This window comes from Neovison vison, chromosome 10 (assembly GCF_020171115.1).
Source record: "Neovison vison isolate M4711 chromosome 10, ASM_NN_V1, whole genome shotgun sequence".
Taxonomy (NCBI): Eukaryota; Metazoa; Chordata; class Mammalia; order Carnivora; family Mustelidae; genus Neogale; species Neogale vison.
Window position 1 is genome coordinate 39,648,310 of NC_058100.1, and position 17,071 is coordinate 39,665,380.

Consider the following 17,071-nt stretch of genomic DNA (forward strand, 5'->3'; position numbering starts at 1 on the left):
CTCCTGAACTTTTATACTACAACATTACCGCATGCGTTGACCAGTTACAATACAGACTTTCCTTATGTTGCTTTATAATTAGAAGCCAATGAATCGACGCTCCACAGCAGTATGTAGACGACTAGTGATAGCTTTATGGAATTGTTTATTTTTAGTTTGGCAAAGGCAAGGCAGTAAATATCTCAATTAGTAAACTAAAACAGCACGGATGAGAAATGCCCACAAGGAGATAGGAGTTAGAAATAACTAAGTCAGTTAATTAAAGGAAACCCTCGTTTCACTTACCTGTGTTTAGAGTATAAGGAACCAACCTAATGTGTGTGCGGGGCGGTCAGTGTCGCTGTCAGAGGTGTGGTCCTGTCTTCTAATTGTTCAGACAATTTCTGTCTGTAGGAAACACTTTAGGAGCAGAATAACCCATCTCACTGGGTCAGCAATCCCATCACCACAGGTACGACATTGTCTTGGACTATGGAATATTCTCATCCTGCAAACTTGCCTCAATGTGAACCAAAAGGGGTCTTCATTAGGAAGTGCTGGGGGAAGTTACTTGTTCTCGTAGTCATATTTCTGTTCCTATTACGTGGCCTAATATGTGAAAACGTTGAACGAAAAATGCAGAACCATTTCCCTGCTCCTGGATAGGATTCCCTAGATTCTATCTGAGATTCCATTTTAAGTTGGGGAGGAAAAGCAGAGGTGGTCTACAAAGCTGAGTTTCAAAACATTTAAGTTGTTTCTTAAAATTTAAGGTATTAAACCCTGCCGTTCGTAGGACTGCAAGATCTGTAAGAAATATGGACCGTTCAAAAGCTAAAACATGGAATGGTGGCCCAGAATGTTGACAGTCTTACTGAAAAGGAAGTTTGTGTTTTCGGGTTACGAAATACTAGTATTCGGATATCACGATTTCTTGATTTTTAGAAGTTGTATCCTTGAATCTGTTTTGATTTATGGCGTGTATTAAACACAGCATGAACGGCCCTTTGGCTCTCCTCCTCGCAGGGGGCCAGGGTGGGGGGGGGGGATGGTGGGAGGGAAGAGGGAGCTGGGAAGGTGGGAGGGTAGGGGAACAGGGGGTCTGACAAAGATTGTTATCTTCTGCTTCACAATTTACTGCGTTCAGCTCTCCGTGGTCTGTAGGGAAATGGTGAGGCTCGGTGCGTGTGTAGATTACATTTCTGTCTGTCTCTCTGCTTTGTAGACTGGAAAAAGATAGCATTCAGCAGAGCTTCAGCAACGAAGCAAAGGCCCAAGCCCTTCAGGCCCAGCAAAGAGAGCAGGAGCTGACACAGAAGATACAGCAAATGGAGGCCCAGCACGACAGAACTGGTAGGTGGTAGGAAAGATTAGAGCCTGGGCACTGGCTCACAAGCCAGGCCCACGCCTTACTGTGAAATGACATCAGGAACACCTGTAACCTTTGGCTGGCCGAAGGGAGCAGATGCTAACTACACCGGAGATTCCGAATTACATATTAGTTAGCGTTTAAAAGAGAAAATGGAAAGTATTGCCCACTGTCTGTTGATTTCAGAGTGCTGCTGTCACATCTGTTGCACCATCTGGATTATGAGTTTATTTACCTGTGTTCAAGAAACGTAAAGCTGAGAGAGACCACAACAAAGTAGAAAAACAAAGGGCTTGTTTTTGGCTGGGTTTTCAGGCACACATGTTATATAAAAAAATAGCATCAGAAGCTCTGCGGGAAATGCTCTGAGCTTACAGTTAGAGTCTCCTGAATAGCATTGAACAGTTCCCACAGTACACACATTATAGCTCCTCTAAAAGCCTAATGAGTTTGCTTCAGCATCCAAACTGGAGAAAAGCTTTAGCCATTAATCGGTTCTTAATTCACTGTCGCAGCTGGATGTAATTCAGTGGCTCCAAATTGATATGTTCCTTTATTTAATCTTTGCAGCTTCGAACATTTTTAGCATTTGTATGATTTCCCCACCTCCCCCAGCCCAATCTAGAGTGATGTTTAATCCTTTGCATTCTTCAAGTTCTCAAACTGCTGTGAAAATTCACTAATACAAGGCATTGACCACAGCTGGCAGCTTGGCTAAAAATTGCCATCTTTCATCACATCGGTGCTGTTTCGCAGACGGAGTTGGCCAGTAACTCTTTACCTTTCATTTGAAAGTAAAATGCACTTTTGTTCGAAGCAGGCAGTTTGATGCGTTCAGCCGGAGTGTTCTGTAGTTCCTTTCACTTTCGAGTTGTGTGTTCACAGACAGTGTGAGTCAAAACAAGGCTGCGTCAGTCATTAGAATTCCACACCGCATGCTCTGAGCTGATTGTCCTGTTAAAACAAAAGTTTAATTGATCCTGCCTCTTCCAGAAAAGTGTTGCTTAATTTCTAGTGCCTTGATTTATTTTGCTTTGTGGGCTCTGTGCTTTTTGCCAGTCAGTGGCTGAAATCAGAAAGAAAGCCTGACACGTAAAGATAATTTTCACATGATCTCGTGTACGCTGTATTTGATGACAGGGTAAAAAAGCGAGTGCTCATCCTATAGGTGAGAAATGGTAACATAACCTCCGTTAAGTCATCCGTTTGCTCATAAAGAGGCAAATGTCATATTGACCCACATGATACCCTCCTGCATTTTTCCAGACTCAGGAGGTGTTTTTCCACTAAAAGTAAGAGGAGGAAATTCCAGGAAAAATCAGTGTTTGCCCCTCCTGCTTGCAGGATTCTAGAGATCAAGGAGTCTTGGGCAGAATCTCTAAGTGCTGCGTGAGAGAATTTAACGGCTAAGACCACCTTAAGAACACTCCTTTTATTTTGCACAAAAATCCCACGCTCTCTTCAATTCCTTGACCAGATCTTCAGTGATACTTGTACTGTTGACAATGAAATCCAGCTTCTAGGGAAAATTTTGTTATTTTACCTTCATAATGAAAGAAGCATATACAAGAGGTGGGGATAGTGAGATATATGTGGGCAAATACGAGACATAAAGCAGGAATTACAGTATAGAAGAGAGTTCCTCTGTTATTTTAAAGTTGCAAATTATCTAGTTGTGATCATTCTTGACACTGTTTATAGTGAAATTGTCAAAATAAAAATACAATATCGTGCATATTACAAAGACATAAGCATCCACGGCTCCACTTGACATAATCTGACACTTTATCGACACGTTGAAACGTTCCCCCAAGCTGGTATGATTCAAACTGTTTCTGGGGTGTAATTATTAGAAAAATTAATGCCTCCCAGATTTAGTGTCTTGCCAGGTGGAGTGGTCCTTGACATTGAGGACACTGAAATTGACCGAGTGGCTTATAGGAAATAGGTAGTGGTCTTAGCACTTTGGTCTACATAAGAAGCCTTCCAGAGTTACAACCATAAACATCTTACATTGGTGGGGGCTTTATTGTTATTTCTAGAAAACGAACAGTATTCATTGCTGACCTCCCAGAATACATTTTTGATAAAGTTAAAGGAAGAGTGCTGTACATTAGCCAAGAAACTGGAGCAAATCTCTACAAAAAGCAGGTGGGTAATATTATACAATACTTATACAATACTGAGCACTGTTGGTGTGAATACTGTCACCTTTTTCTTAAAAAAAAAAAACAGCATCTCCACTATTTGAGGCTGATGTTGACATTAGATATGTGTTGATGTATTTCCTGTGAAAATATTTCCTCTGAATGGACAATTTTTTAATACACACATTTCTAAAGTGTCCATATAGACAGGAAATAAAATCAAACCATCCTTTCATTCTCCTAAAATTGATTCGTTTTATTAGAACAACTCTCATTCGTTTTGTAGGTACACTGCTCTTTTTTAAAATACATCGATTGGGATCTTTGTGAATTACTTTCTGCACATTTCCTAATCAGGTTATTTCCATGAATGAATGATTTTATATTCTAAATGATAAAAAGCCTGAGTTCTCATCTCAGCTCTGAGAGTAACTGTGTAATCTCAGACAAATTTACCTGACCTGCTTCAACTGTGATTTCCTCTTGTAAACGAGTGGTATTGGACAGAATCACTTCAAATTGAACTATAAAAGGTGTCACTCACGTAAACAAACCAGATATCAGATGTCCCATTAAAATACAACCCAATGAAAACTAACCTATAGATCTCTTCTGTATTTTTCTGAAGTTCACTTTGATCTACACAGAGCAAGCAGTAGGGCTCAGCAAACAAACTTCTGCCTCAGGTATCCCATTCAGAAAGAATTTCCTAGAGAATCAGAGCATATCCAATCACCCTGAGCTCTGTCTTGGGTTCCTGCATCAAAGAGTGGCTTAGCTTTTGGACTCCCCATCCCTGAATCCTTTGGGGAATCGCTGGGATAATGAATCCAGTTCTTTTTGCTCACCGGAAGGCAGAGGCTCCTATAAAGCTTCCAGAATGTGCGCTGACATGTGCACCTTCTTAACAAATACTAATTAAAGATCTCATTTGGGTAGCGAAGAGCTCAGGGTGCCAAAATACCAGATATCTTCAAGAAGTTTGACAAGGAAACCCAAATGATTTTGTCATAGGAGAGACCTTCATAATATATCACCAGTAGTTGCTGCTAACTAGAAATATTTGATTTGCTTAACATAAGCTCAAATCTAAGTAATTCATTAGAAACAAACAAGCAAAAAAAAAAAAAGAACTAGATCATTACAATTTAAGAAAAAACTGCATTGATCTGGTACTTAAAAGAGTGTCATCTTAAGATCGCTTTGTGATTGACTATTATCTTACTCTCTAAGGAGACATAATTCTGGAAACGACAGCTTGTAAAGGAGAAGGAGGTGTTCTATATGCTCAATATATATTATTTAATTCTTACAACTTGAGACAGGAGTTATTATCTTCTTTTACATGTGAGGGAACCAATACTCACAGTGTTTAAATGGCTGGGAAGTGGGAGAGCTAGAGTTCTACTATAGATATTTCTAGTTCCAAGGCCTATGATCTTTCTTGTAAGAAGAGTAAGAAGTAAGAATTTTATGTCTATTACCAAAGAAAATCCAGGCCGAAGCAGCTATGATGAGTAAGTCTGGAAAAGAAAAAATATTCTTTAAATCCCCATGGGGAAGTAGGCATGCTCGTCATGTGAGGGTAAGCCTGGGAGCCTGGGTCCGCCTATGCCCTGTGTCCTGGGCCCTCTTTCTTCTGCTCCAGATCTGTCCATTTATCCTGAATTGATCTAGTGAGACTGAGCCTCAGCCCCGAGCCCCCTCCCCTTGCTTCAGATTCCTCCAGTTCCTGACCAGCGCTTTGCTGACTGGGCGTGCTTCTGTCTGTCTGATACGTACCTGGCACGCGGTACGTACTTACTAAGTGAATGAAACAAGTATGGTTTTATCCCTCGTATCCTGACCTCGTCCCAACCTGTTCCTGTGTGGATGACAGGCAGGGTGCAGTGAAAACCACTTTGGAATTCAGAAAGAACTCGGTTCAAATCTCACTCTGCCACTGGGCTGCATGACCTTGGGTACCATGCTGAATCTCTCCAAACCTCAGCTTCTCCATCCCTAAGATATGTATATTTTTGAAATGTATTTTTATTTATTATTTAGAGAGAACATGAAGGTTGAGGGGACGAGAGGCAGAGAGAGGGGGAGAATCTCAAGCAGGCTCCACACTCAGTGTGGAGCCTGACCCCGAGATCATGACCTGAGCAGAAACCAGGAGTCAGGTGCTTAAGTGACTGAGCCACCCAGGCGCCCCTAAGACATTTCTAAAACCATGTTGCAGGATTGTTGTGGGGATGAGAAATACCGAGAGATACACAGGTACACGCATATGCATGCGCACAAATGGAAGGAGCCTCGCACGGGGCTTGACACACAGGAGCAGAACCACAGCAGATGGCACCGTTCTCAGGGTCTTGACCGGGCCAGTTTGGATTTGACTTTGACCTAGCTATTATTGTCTTTTCCACGGGGGGTCTGAGTGCCATTCTGACAGACATAAAGTCTCTATCACAAGGAAAACCTTTTCAAAGGCAAAGCAGAATCGGGAAACTGTGCGTCCAGTTGTGTTTGGAGTCCTGCTCTGGGATGGCCTGTTTCATAAATCTGAAGAATTGAAATAGGTATCTACTGTATTTTTGCAAGTTTCTCCAAAATAAGGGCAGGCCTAGCCCTTGTAAACACTCAAAGAATTGTTACTTATTATGGTTAAAACTTTTAAGAGTCCCCGAAGTTTATAAAATCTCATTTTGTGTGTCCACGAGACCGTGGTGGATACGATAAACTGATTTTAAGATTGGTCGTTTGTTGACTCTTCATTTCTTGTCCATGGAGTCTCTTTTCCCTCTGGCTCCCTCTACGAAAAGGATGACATTTTCAAACTTCGTACAAAATGTATCATTTGATTTTGACATTACCTTTTGCTTTGAATTCACCTGTATAACTTGAAGGGCCCTGAATGTTTCTTTTTAAATAAAGAGTATAAACTTATGAAGCCCTCTAGAAGCCTTCTGTACACCCTGTACTAAACTTTGGGGATAGATGATTTTTTCCTGTGCTTTGAGGTGAGGAAAATCTTGGAGATTCTTGAGTTTTCTAAAGTGTTATCCTTGTGGGAGTTCAGTGTCCACAATAATGAAACCTCATGGTAATTTCGAGCCAGCTTTCCCTCAGAATACTACAGTAAAATTTTTCTTCAAAGTGAGTGCATTTATTTTGTATTACTCAACAATCAGGAACAATTTTTGCGGCTCCCCTTTCCTCACTCAGGATGCTTCTCCAGGACTTCTACATTATTTATAAGTCCCAGACTAACTCAATGGCTCACACCCTTTATAACAAGCTTTATTCTTTCACTTGCAGATCTAGCCATTTGACCAGAGCCCGTGCTGTCCCTAGGAACACTGACAGTCTGGGCTCACTGTGCGGAAGCTCTGACTCGTTCCCCCAGCCTCGGGCTGCCCTGTGCAAGGGTTTAGAAACGGTCCCTCGGAGTGCGCCCGTCATACGTGTTTTCTCCCCAAGTAATGTGCGTGGTATTACGGCAGTGCCTTGAGCTCCCGTTGTCTGCAAGCCCTCCCCAGTGATCAGCCTGGTACTCTCTGCCCAGTGCATTCCACACGGCTTGGGTGGTATCTGTAACTCCAGGGTTCGTGAATGGCACCGTCCAATTTCGAACTAAAAATGAACTGCCGATTCCGTGCATTTGCTAGAGCTGGTTTCTGACCACAAGACGGGACAATTAATTCCATTTTGCTTTTAATTGGCACCAGGCAGGCACGCTGGCTGATTGTAGTTGACACTCTCCTAAACTTTAGCTACCCTTTCGTCTTTATTCCCCGGGACCCCGGGAGCTTATTATAGTCCTGGGGTTGTTTTTGAGGGTGGTAAGTGGAGCTATTGAAATATCTTTGGTGCAACTGTGATTCCTGTTTATCAAAGTGAGGGAAGTGTTCCCTCTCCACAGGCGCTTGGATGAATCAGCAGTAAAATGTTTGCAGGGCTGAGACCTCGGCCTGGGAAGAGCTGAGAATTGATGGGCGCCGGGAGGAGTGAGCCTCCGCCCGCTGCAGGGGGGGCGATCAAGCCTGGGCCCGGTTGCAGCCCCTCGCACTCCGATATTGGAGAGACAGGCCAGCAAGGGAGGACAGAACCCCGGACTACGGGGTGGTTTGCGTCTCTTCTTTCTTTTCCCGTCACTGTCACTTTCTGGGCTGCTAGGCTTGCGGATCGATGTCTAACACTGCCCCTTGTGTATCTGTGACTCGCGTTTTGTAATTCAGAGGAACAATGGGAGTCCGTTGGGTCTCGTTATATATAATGGTTGGTTTAATTTGGTTCACTTCTATCTTGTTAATTGTAAATTGATCATTAAGATTTGAATTCTAATCTGTCACCAGGGTTGTGGGTATTGAGGCTAGAGCAATGATCCTGGTTTTAATCACTGATGATGAGAAACAAATTTTATAATTTTGGTACATATTGCAGTTCATATATTTTAACACTGTATTTTATGGTGTTATAAATATTGTTAAATGACTTTTAGTGTAGTTTTACTGTGTGGACTATAATGTATAAATTATATTACTGTTTTGGCAACAGTCAGTATCCAACTGTGTGAGTTTAATTGAAGTAAAGAACACACACCCGGCTGAACTATTTTTTTTACCCCCGCATGTTTGGATGATGTTAGGTTAGGATGCTACAAAAATTATATTCTACAAGGGGAGACTCGTATTGGCCTCTGCTAATTGTCACCAAAAATCAAGTGAGAATCTAAAAGAATAGAAAAGTAAAGGGTTAGGTTTTCCCTTTAAAAAAAGCAATTATCTCTGTAATCCTAATTGTAGTAGTAAAATATTATACTTGGTGCAAGTGCCATCACACAATGTAACGGGTATATAAAAATGCAGGGAAAAGTTCATGCTTCTGTGAAGCCAGAAATTACCTACATTTTCTATAAAAATGGATTAGAGACAATTATTCTTTTATATGACACTGAGATAATCATGCCACAGACATAATCTGGAACCAACACAGAGGCTTGTGCTGAAGTTTACGCTCTGAACTTTGCAAACCACTAGTTCTTTCAATATATTCCGGGCCCGAGACAGACAAATGATGATGTCCATGGACATTTGCCAAATTTTTATCCAACACTGCAAGTTGGAAGGCAAATTACCATTATAAACAAAGGGAAATAAAAACCCCAAAATATGCAAAACAAACAAAAAAATCAGCCATGAAATACTTAATAATACTGTGCACTTTACAAGACAACATTTATCTTTTTGTGGTCATGTAAGGCATCCCCACTGTAGGGCATTTGGCTATAACTTACAAAGAAAAATTAAGAAGAAAATTTCCTATGACATTACCACCTAGCGAAATATTCTTTGTCTGTGAGGTATCTCCTTGCACTGAGTTTGCGTGTGGATGTAAGTGTGGACATATGTATGTACACGTACATGCACCTGATGGGTGAGCTCCACTGCATATAAAGCCTGTATCCTGCTTTTCACTTATTGTTATCTGGTGAATCTTTATCTACATTCACCACTCTGGAAACCATTTTAATTGAATCATTTGTATGCATAATAATTCATTAGACATTTAAGATATTTCCAGTTTTTCCATACAATAATAATTGTATTGAATAATACAGTATTTATGACTAATACAATAATAATTTTGTCCATTACTCTTAATTTTTGATAATTCCCTTAGCTGAGATGCCTAAAAGGGGATTGCGGGTCCAGAGACTCTGACCTGTCTTTTTTCTGTTTCAATAATAATGAGCCCTTTCAAGGCTATTGATGTGGATGATTTTGCTCAAGTACAACACTAGATTCTCGGTTTACATGTACCCATGCAGTATGTGACACAAAAAGGTGAGATTTAGAAAGAAAACGTGAGAGGCAGTATAGCACAGTGGTTGGAACAACCCGTTTAGAACTGGGCAGGCCAGTGTTTGTATCTGGACTGGGCTAACCACCCTTTGAGTGACCTCAGGCAAGTCATTAAACCTATTTGCCTCACAGTGAAAAGGAAATAAACACTGACCTTGAAGAATTAATTGCGATCATTAATATAAAGGATGGATTCCACTGTCTGACGGAGTAGGCATGCATGCACTGAACAAATATTCAACTGGAATCTGGCTTTGTTATGCACATTTTGAACAATAGTAGAAATTGAGAATTTTATAAATGTTGATTGACCTTTTCTATTTCTTCCTCTCTGAATATATTTCATATTCCTCATGAAATTCATTGGAATTTTGATGGAGACTGGGATAACACTTTATTAAATGATGCTTCTCATCTTCATGTGTCTCATTTTTTTCTGTGTTCCCAGTTCTTTTTTTAATTTTGAAAATTGTGTTCCCATTGCCTTTTGTTTTTCATGAAGGTTTTTCAAGATCAAAACGACTTTCAAAAATTTTTTTCCAGGTGTATTGAGAAGTTATTGACATACATAACCGTCTGAGTTTATTAAGTACAGCATGATGGTGTGATTTGCATGTATTGTGACATGATGACCACAGTGGATTCAGTTAAAGTCACTTTATTTTTTGTCTTAGATATGTGCCCATTGTAAAAATTCAGAAAATATGGAAAAGGAAAATAATAGTTTTTAAAAATTCCTAATTCTAACACCTCGAGATAATACATATTAATATGTAATATATACCTCCAAGAATTTTTAAGGGGGGAGAGGAAAGAGTATTTTTTAAATTATAAAATAGTATCACTTTATATATGCTGATTTTCAAATATTTTCCTTTCTTACCAATATATCGTATTTTTTCAGTAATTACCACCACCACCAAATAGCCCTCACTGTCAGAATAGCCTCTTGATATCCCTTTGTGTAAGTAATGCAGCCAATCTCCTGTTGACACATTTCTGGATTCAGTTTCCAGATACCAGGTTGCAGAGCAAGGTTGCTTCTAGAAAGAATACTACTGCGAACGTTACGACTTTTTGTGTGCAAAGGTTTCACATTTTTATATGATAAAAATCTGTTTCCCCTGTGAATGCTCTTTTAAAAAGCGACTCTTTTTTTTTTTCTGGGGAAGTACCTCAGAACAGATAAATACTCTTCTGCATGTTTTCCTAATCTGGTTTAAGGATATTTTGTTGTCTTTTTGGAATATTTTTTTGCATGTTGTGATAGGAGATACTATTCTTAGAAGAACACTCAATTAACAATTTTTTATAACTGCCTTAAGTTCTTGGATATTGTATGTGATTTTGAAAAGAGAAACATAAATCATTATTAACTGATTTAGACTATTTCAAATATAAGTGAATTCTTATTAGGAGAAGCAAATGTAGACCGAGTGCTTGATCTGAGCTTGAACGAGATAATCCCTGCCCTCATGGATAATCTAGTAAGAAAGATGAGGCATCGAGCCACAGTTCAGAGGAATAAATTATAAGCTAATATATGCAGAAAAGCTGGGGGTACTTTCCAAAAAATGCGCTGACATATTGAGAACTGCAAAGTATTAATCAGGGCAAGTTTCCTTTGAGGTGACACTGGAACCAGGATGAAAACAAAATGAGGGATGAGGAGAAGGGAGAGCGAGAAATCGCTTCGTACAGTGATGCCAGTTGGCCCTTGGGGATGAGTTCCCCAAGCAAATCCACCTGTCTCCTTGACCAGGAAGAAAAGACACGCCTACCTCACGGAGAAATCCTTTCTTTGGAGGGACACAATTCTGCATCAGGGGTCCCACTTAACCTTCAATAGACAAACTGGTCCTTAACTGCTCGCATTTTCTTATGCAAGAGCTTTAAACTTTGGGTGCCTGTGGGGCAGTGGCGCATGAGGAGATGGCGGCCACAGGATCCATGCTGAGCGAAAAGCAAGGATGGCTATAGGGTTTTCCTCAGATAGGTTTCTGATCTTCAGATCTCGAGACTTGAGGTGATCCTCCAAGATTCTGAAGAGGTGACATATTTCCTGAGGGACACAAGTCATCCCCAAAGTAGCTAAACCTGTGATCCCACATGAAATGTGTGAAGGCAGGAAGAAGATTGGGTAAATAGTACCCGTGGTGGCAAAGTGGGGGAAAGTGAACCGTATGTGTCCCCAGAGGGGGCGTTCGCATGGGAAGCAAGCTCGTCTGCTCTTGGGATGCCAGAAGAACGTGGAAGACGGAAGTGGTGGAGCATGGGACTGAAACCACAGTTGCTGGTTCCGCCCCCTACCCCACACAGCCAGTGGCTGTCCCTCTTCCAACCAGCAGATCAGGGACCTCGCTCTGAAGACACTGAACGAGCAGGCTCTGGTTAGAATAGGGGCACTGAGCGTAGCAGAGGGAAAGTCATTGGAAGTCTGCGTTCTGAAAGATGTGATCCCCACCTGTCTATTTCCCACTGGCTCCTTAACCACTGGGGGTTAGGGTCAGACGCAGCGAGCAGGCAGCTGGAGAATTCTTCTCTTGAGAAGCAGAATGGCCACAGAGGGAAGAATGACAGACATGGATATTAGAAATCTCCCACTGGAAAAGATGGCTTGACGTTCCTTCACTCCACACCCAAGGCCCCATCACACCCGCGTGCATGTGATCGTGATAAGCTACTGAGCCAGCAAGGACCAATATTTAGGTAGTCACATGACGTACATATGCCTATTGCTTTAACTATACACTGAAATAGTAGTAATTCACATGACAAGCTGGAGGGGGGGGGTGGGAGGGCGGGTAGAGGAATGCCATTTTTCATTATTATGCCTATTGGAACCATATAATTTTAATCATGTGCCATTACATTAGCTATGTTAATTAAAAGAAACAACGCTCTGTCATAGAGACTAGGCCTGGGGTTGCTCCTTTAACAGCGTGGTGGCTGGCCTGTAATAGGCACTCAGTAAATTGGGGGTATGAGTATGAATCCTTACTATTTTTGTGTCGTTCCTGGAAGAAGTCATCTCTTTCAGTAAGTCACTCTTCCTTTCTCTGTGTAGACTCTGTCTACCTCGTGAGTTCCTGCAATGCTTATATCCCTCCACTAGACATTGTGCAATGTCTGAAATATTTCAGTTTACATAACATAACTTTTATTTACACTGTTATTTTTAAGTATGGGGTTTAAGATAATGCTAAGTTTATATAGTAAAAGTGTGCTCTGGTGATCAGAACCTTTAACGTCTGTCACCCCTGTGTTTTCACTGCTCTAGATCTGAAATCACTCAGCTCAATCAAGAGAAAATGTATACATACAACAAACTGGAAAAGTTACAGAGGAGAAATGATGAGCTGGAGGAACAGTGTGTCCAACACGGGAGACTGCATGAGATAATGAAGGAAAGGTAATTCAGCTTTAGTAATCAACTGACATGCCGTATACTGGCGGTGTTTGGTTCAAAAGCAGAGTGGAACTGATGCGCGGTAATGGAATTCACGGCCACTGTGGCACGGGAGGGATATGCTCAAAATCTGATACTCTTGAGCGCTTGAGTTTTGTGCTGTCGTCACTTCTTCTAATACACAAAGGGGAGAGCATATTCCTCTTTACTATTCTCTAGACCTCTAAACCACAGCTGATGGTTAGAGTTAGATCTAAGGAGAGCGTTGTAGGAAAACCATCTATCTTTAAGGTGTAAGTTGATAATGTAATATGGAGGACTTTCATAGAAATTAGTTTTAATGTGTTTTTTGTAAGATAAAACATAAAAAAGGTCTAAGAAGATTAAATATCTTTTTAAAAAAATATATTTATTCATTTACTTGAGAGAGAGGGAGTGCATGCTTGAGTGAGGGCGGGGAGAGAGAATCCCTAAGGGGACTCCCTGCTGAGCGCAGAGCCCGATGTGGGACTGGATTCCATGACCCATGAGATCATGACCTGACCGAAACCAAGAGTCAAATGCTTAACCGACTGAGCCACCTAGGCACCCAAAGGTTTAATATATTTATCAGATATGCACTGATGGTGTTGCTTGAGACAGAATTTGACTCTGAAACCTTTTGGTTCTTCCTAGTGGTGTCTCTCGGAGAAAGTCATGTGAACTCCCTGAGCATCAATTTCTTCATCTATGTGCTGGGACTAATAATGTCAAATGTGTGTTAAGCACCTGGCTCCTACTAGTCACCTACTAAATGGCACCAATGATATTCGCTGTCTTTTTCCAGACGAGGAAACGCAAGCTCTGAGAGACTAATGGATTTGCTCAAAGGGACGGGTTAAGGAGGGGGTAGAATTCAAACTTGAATCTTGATGCTTTGACTCCAAATTCCTTTCCTTTTCAGTGCAGTTCTTTGTAATAAACCCAACCCCTTGTCATTTCCTATAAATGTGTCACTTAAAATTTCTATATAATGATGGATTCCCCAGGGAAAAAGAAACATCAGTATTTACACCATATGGATTGCTGTAGGTTTGGACTCCACATGGTGATCACGTGCATAGCACCATGGGCCAGCTTGAAGGGGTTTTCTGGGTCTCCAGCCCCCTGTTCCTATCTGTTCCCCAGACACCCCGCAGCTTTTCTGTTTCAAAAGCAATTGTTGACATAATTGAGAGGAAAATGAAAATTTTTATAGACTCCTTTTTTAAAAAAATATATCTAAAGTCAACATAGATTCTTTGGGGAGGGGGTAAATACCTTATAACTTTGATCACTTGCTCAAAGGGAAAGGAAGGGAAGAAAGGCAGTTGGAAAATGGCACTGCTTTTCAGTCACCAAAATACTAAAATGTGGGTGGATTTGGGAAGTATTAATCATTCATTTATTTACTTGTTAAAATATTTACTTAGAGGGGCACCTGGGTGGCTCAGTAGGTTAAAACCTCTGCCTTGGGCTCAGGTCATGATTCCGGGGTCCTGGGTCAAGCCCCGCGTCAGGCTCTTTGCTCAGCGGAGCTCCCCCCCCAACCCCGCCTGTCTCTCTGCCTACTTGTAATCTCTGTCTGTCAAATACATAAAATCTTTTTTTTTTTTTTTAATATGTACTTGGACACTGTTCTACACCAGACTAAAATATTTTGGGTTTTGTGGGCCACATGTGGTTTCTGTCACAAGGGCTTCTTTGTTTTCTTTTTTTATTTTACTGTCTTTTAAGAAAGCAAAACCATCCATGACTAGAGGGCCAACAAAACAAGCCAGAGAATTTTGCCTGGTTTGGGCTGCAGTTTATCCCATACTGGGCAACCAGGGCATTTTGCTCATTTTTTTTTTCTTAAATTTGTATTAGAGTTCATAAACTGCACTCAGCCGTGTTATCTTACCTTGAAACAAATGGGAAAGTAGCTGTTACTATCATCCATTTCCAGATGGATGACTGAGGCTCAGAAAGCTACAGTTGCTGACTGAAGGCCAAGCAGCAAATTAATCATTCATTCATTCAGCAGATACGATTGCCACCGTGTGCCACCGTGTGCCACCGTGTGCCGTGTTCTCCACCACATGCTGGGAATAAAATAACAAAGTAAATACAGTCCCCCATTGTCATGGAATTTACAGCCTAACAGGGAAGATGAATATAGAGGAAATAATTTCATAAATTTCTAGTTAATTACAGCAACAATTGGTTCTATGAAAGAGACATATACTTTGTGGTAAAAGCACCTTTAATAGGGGGACTTACCTGCTCAGGAAAAGTTTCGGTGGCAGAAGTGAGGGTTGAGGTGAATCTGTAAGCGTCAGGACAAGCATGGCCAGCCTCCTAGAGCCGGAGCTGGCGGACGTGCCCCAGCCCTCAGCCCACACCGCGTGGCTCAGGAAGGCAGTTGTGCTCATTGTCCACATACTGTCTGTGGCTTCTCTTGTGCTTGAGTCAGAGGCTGTGACCTGTTGGCCTCTGAAGCCTGAAATACTTCCTGTCTGGCCTACTTCTACGTGAGTTTGCCAGGGCCTGTTCTAGAGAAAAGAAGACTGTAAAATTGAAGATCCTGCGGTAGGACTTTTGAGGAAGGAGAGAAACATAAAGAATAGGGGAAAGTGGCACATGCTGAGGCTGGAGAGGGAGGTGAGGGCAAGACCTAAAGGCAGCACCTTCAAGTTTTTATTACAGACCTTTTACTTTACTCTTTTACTAAAGAGAAGAAGTAACTTAATTTTTTGAAGAATGAGAGATCAAATTTGCATTTTGAAAATAGCATTGCAGGGGCGCCCGGGTGGCACAGCGGGTTAGGCTTCTGACTCTTGGTTTGAGCTCAGGTTGTCATCTCATGGTCATGGGATCGAACCCCTGGTCGGGCTCCATGCTCAGCACAGCACCTGCTAGAGATTCTTTCTCCCCCTCCCTTTACCCCTCCTGCTCAAGCTCGCTCGTGCTCTCTCTCTCTCAAATAAATAAATAAATCTTTTTAAAAAGTAGCATTCCAGTTCCAGAGCAGGTCACGTGTTAGAGCAGAGCCACGGTGTTGGCACCAGCTCCGCTGGGACTCCTGGAGGACTTAGTCAAGGGCTGGTGACAGCTTGGACTCGGCGTCATGATGACAATGATAGCAAACAGTTTGGGGAGATATGTAGGAGGCAAAATCAGTAGGACTTGGTAATTGATTGGCTTCCTTGGGTAGGGGGGCATGTCAAGGATAAAATCCATGTTTCTGACTCAAGAAATGGGGACAGAGTGATACCACTTAGAGAGCTAGAGTGTCCACAAAGGAGCGGGTTTGTGGGTGAAATGTCTTGGGCTTGGGATGAGACCAAGCATTCAGCTCCGCCCCGTTGAATTTAACGTGCCAATGCTTCGTACCAAATGGAAATGTCAAATAAGCCGGGAGCCAGGGGTTGTGGGGGGGGACACATAGGGACGCTGCTCGGGAGACAGGTTTGGGCTGGAGATAGAAATCTCCAGGGGCCTAAGGAGGATATTTGAAACCTTGTGAGTAAGTAAGGTAGATCACTTAGAGGAAAAGCACAGTAAGAAGGGAAAAGAGCTTCAATATTTAAAGAACATCAATATTTTTGAAAATAATTATTTGAGAGAGAGAGATAGAGTACGTGGGCAGCAAAGGGAGAGAGAGGGAGTCTGAAGCAGACTCCATGCTCAGCTTGGAGCCCGACACAGGGTTTGATCTCACAACCCTGAGATCGTAACCTGAGCCAAGACCAAGAGTTGGACACCTGACCGTCTATGCCAAGCAGGCACCCCAAGAACATCAAGCCTTTTAAAGATAAGGTAGAGGTTGGCAACAGACATTAAGACAAGTAACCTGGGAAATAAATGGAAACCAGAAGAGCTTGTTGTTGTATGTGCTTCAGGAAAGAGGAGGGGGCCAACCAGATGCTACTGAGTGATTAAGAGACCGAAAGTGTCCACTGGACTTAGTGACAGAGACAGCACTGGTTATGGTAACAAAAATATTGTTAGTAGAAGAGTACAACAACTATATTAGGGTAGATTGAAAAGTTGTGTGAATAGAAAAACTGACGTAACAAATTTAAAATACTTTTTCATGAGATTCGGCAGCCAAGGAAAGTGGGAAGCATTAGCAAGCCGGAGAGGAAGACCAAGCAACCAGGGGTGGGGGAATGTATCAGGAGGTGTATATGTGAACGTATTACATTCTCATTGTCCAGATCATTAAACTGTGGAGTCAGGAAAGGTCCATTTTCCAGCTGGTGATTTAGAATCCCTGGTGTCCACCAAGGCAGTCCCGGGGATTCCTGTTCAAGAT

The 17,071-nt window shown here is 41.8% G+C and overlaps 1 protein-coding gene and 1 long non-coding RNA gene across 11 annotated transcripts in view; one reads left to right on the forward strand and one right to left on the reverse strand.

Moving 5' to 3' along the window:
- The window catches only part of SDCCAG8 (SHH signaling and ciliogenesis regulator SDCCAG8), a 228,725-nt gene that overhangs the window by 142,802 nt on the left and 68,852 nt on the right, over positions 1–17,071 (forward strand). For 4 of the 10 annotated variants that reach the window (XM_044267041.1, XM_044267044.1, XM_044267045.1 and 1 more), the window contains 3 exons: positions 1,205–1,332; positions 3,391–3,499; positions 12,625–12,756. In XM_044267041.1, coding sequence (XP_044122976.1) covers positions 1,205–1,332; positions 3,391–3,499; positions 12,625–12,756 — 369 coding nt within the window. Of the gene's footprint in view, positions 1–1,204; positions 1,333–3,390; positions 3,500–12,624; positions 12,757–13,428; positions 13,711–17,071 lie in introns of those variants that run through there. The other 6 variants (XM_044267048.1, XM_044267047.1, XM_044267050.1 and 3 more) reach the window with 3 other exon arrangements.
- LOC122918525 lies at positions 1,803–15,104 on the reverse strand. The gene is made up of 3 exons (XR_006386623.1): positions 15,034–15,104; positions 14,675–14,855; positions 1,803–2,302 (listed from the first exon to the last, which is right to left on the reverse strand). It is a non-coding gene; the product is annotated as an uncharacterized LOC122918525 (long non-coding RNA).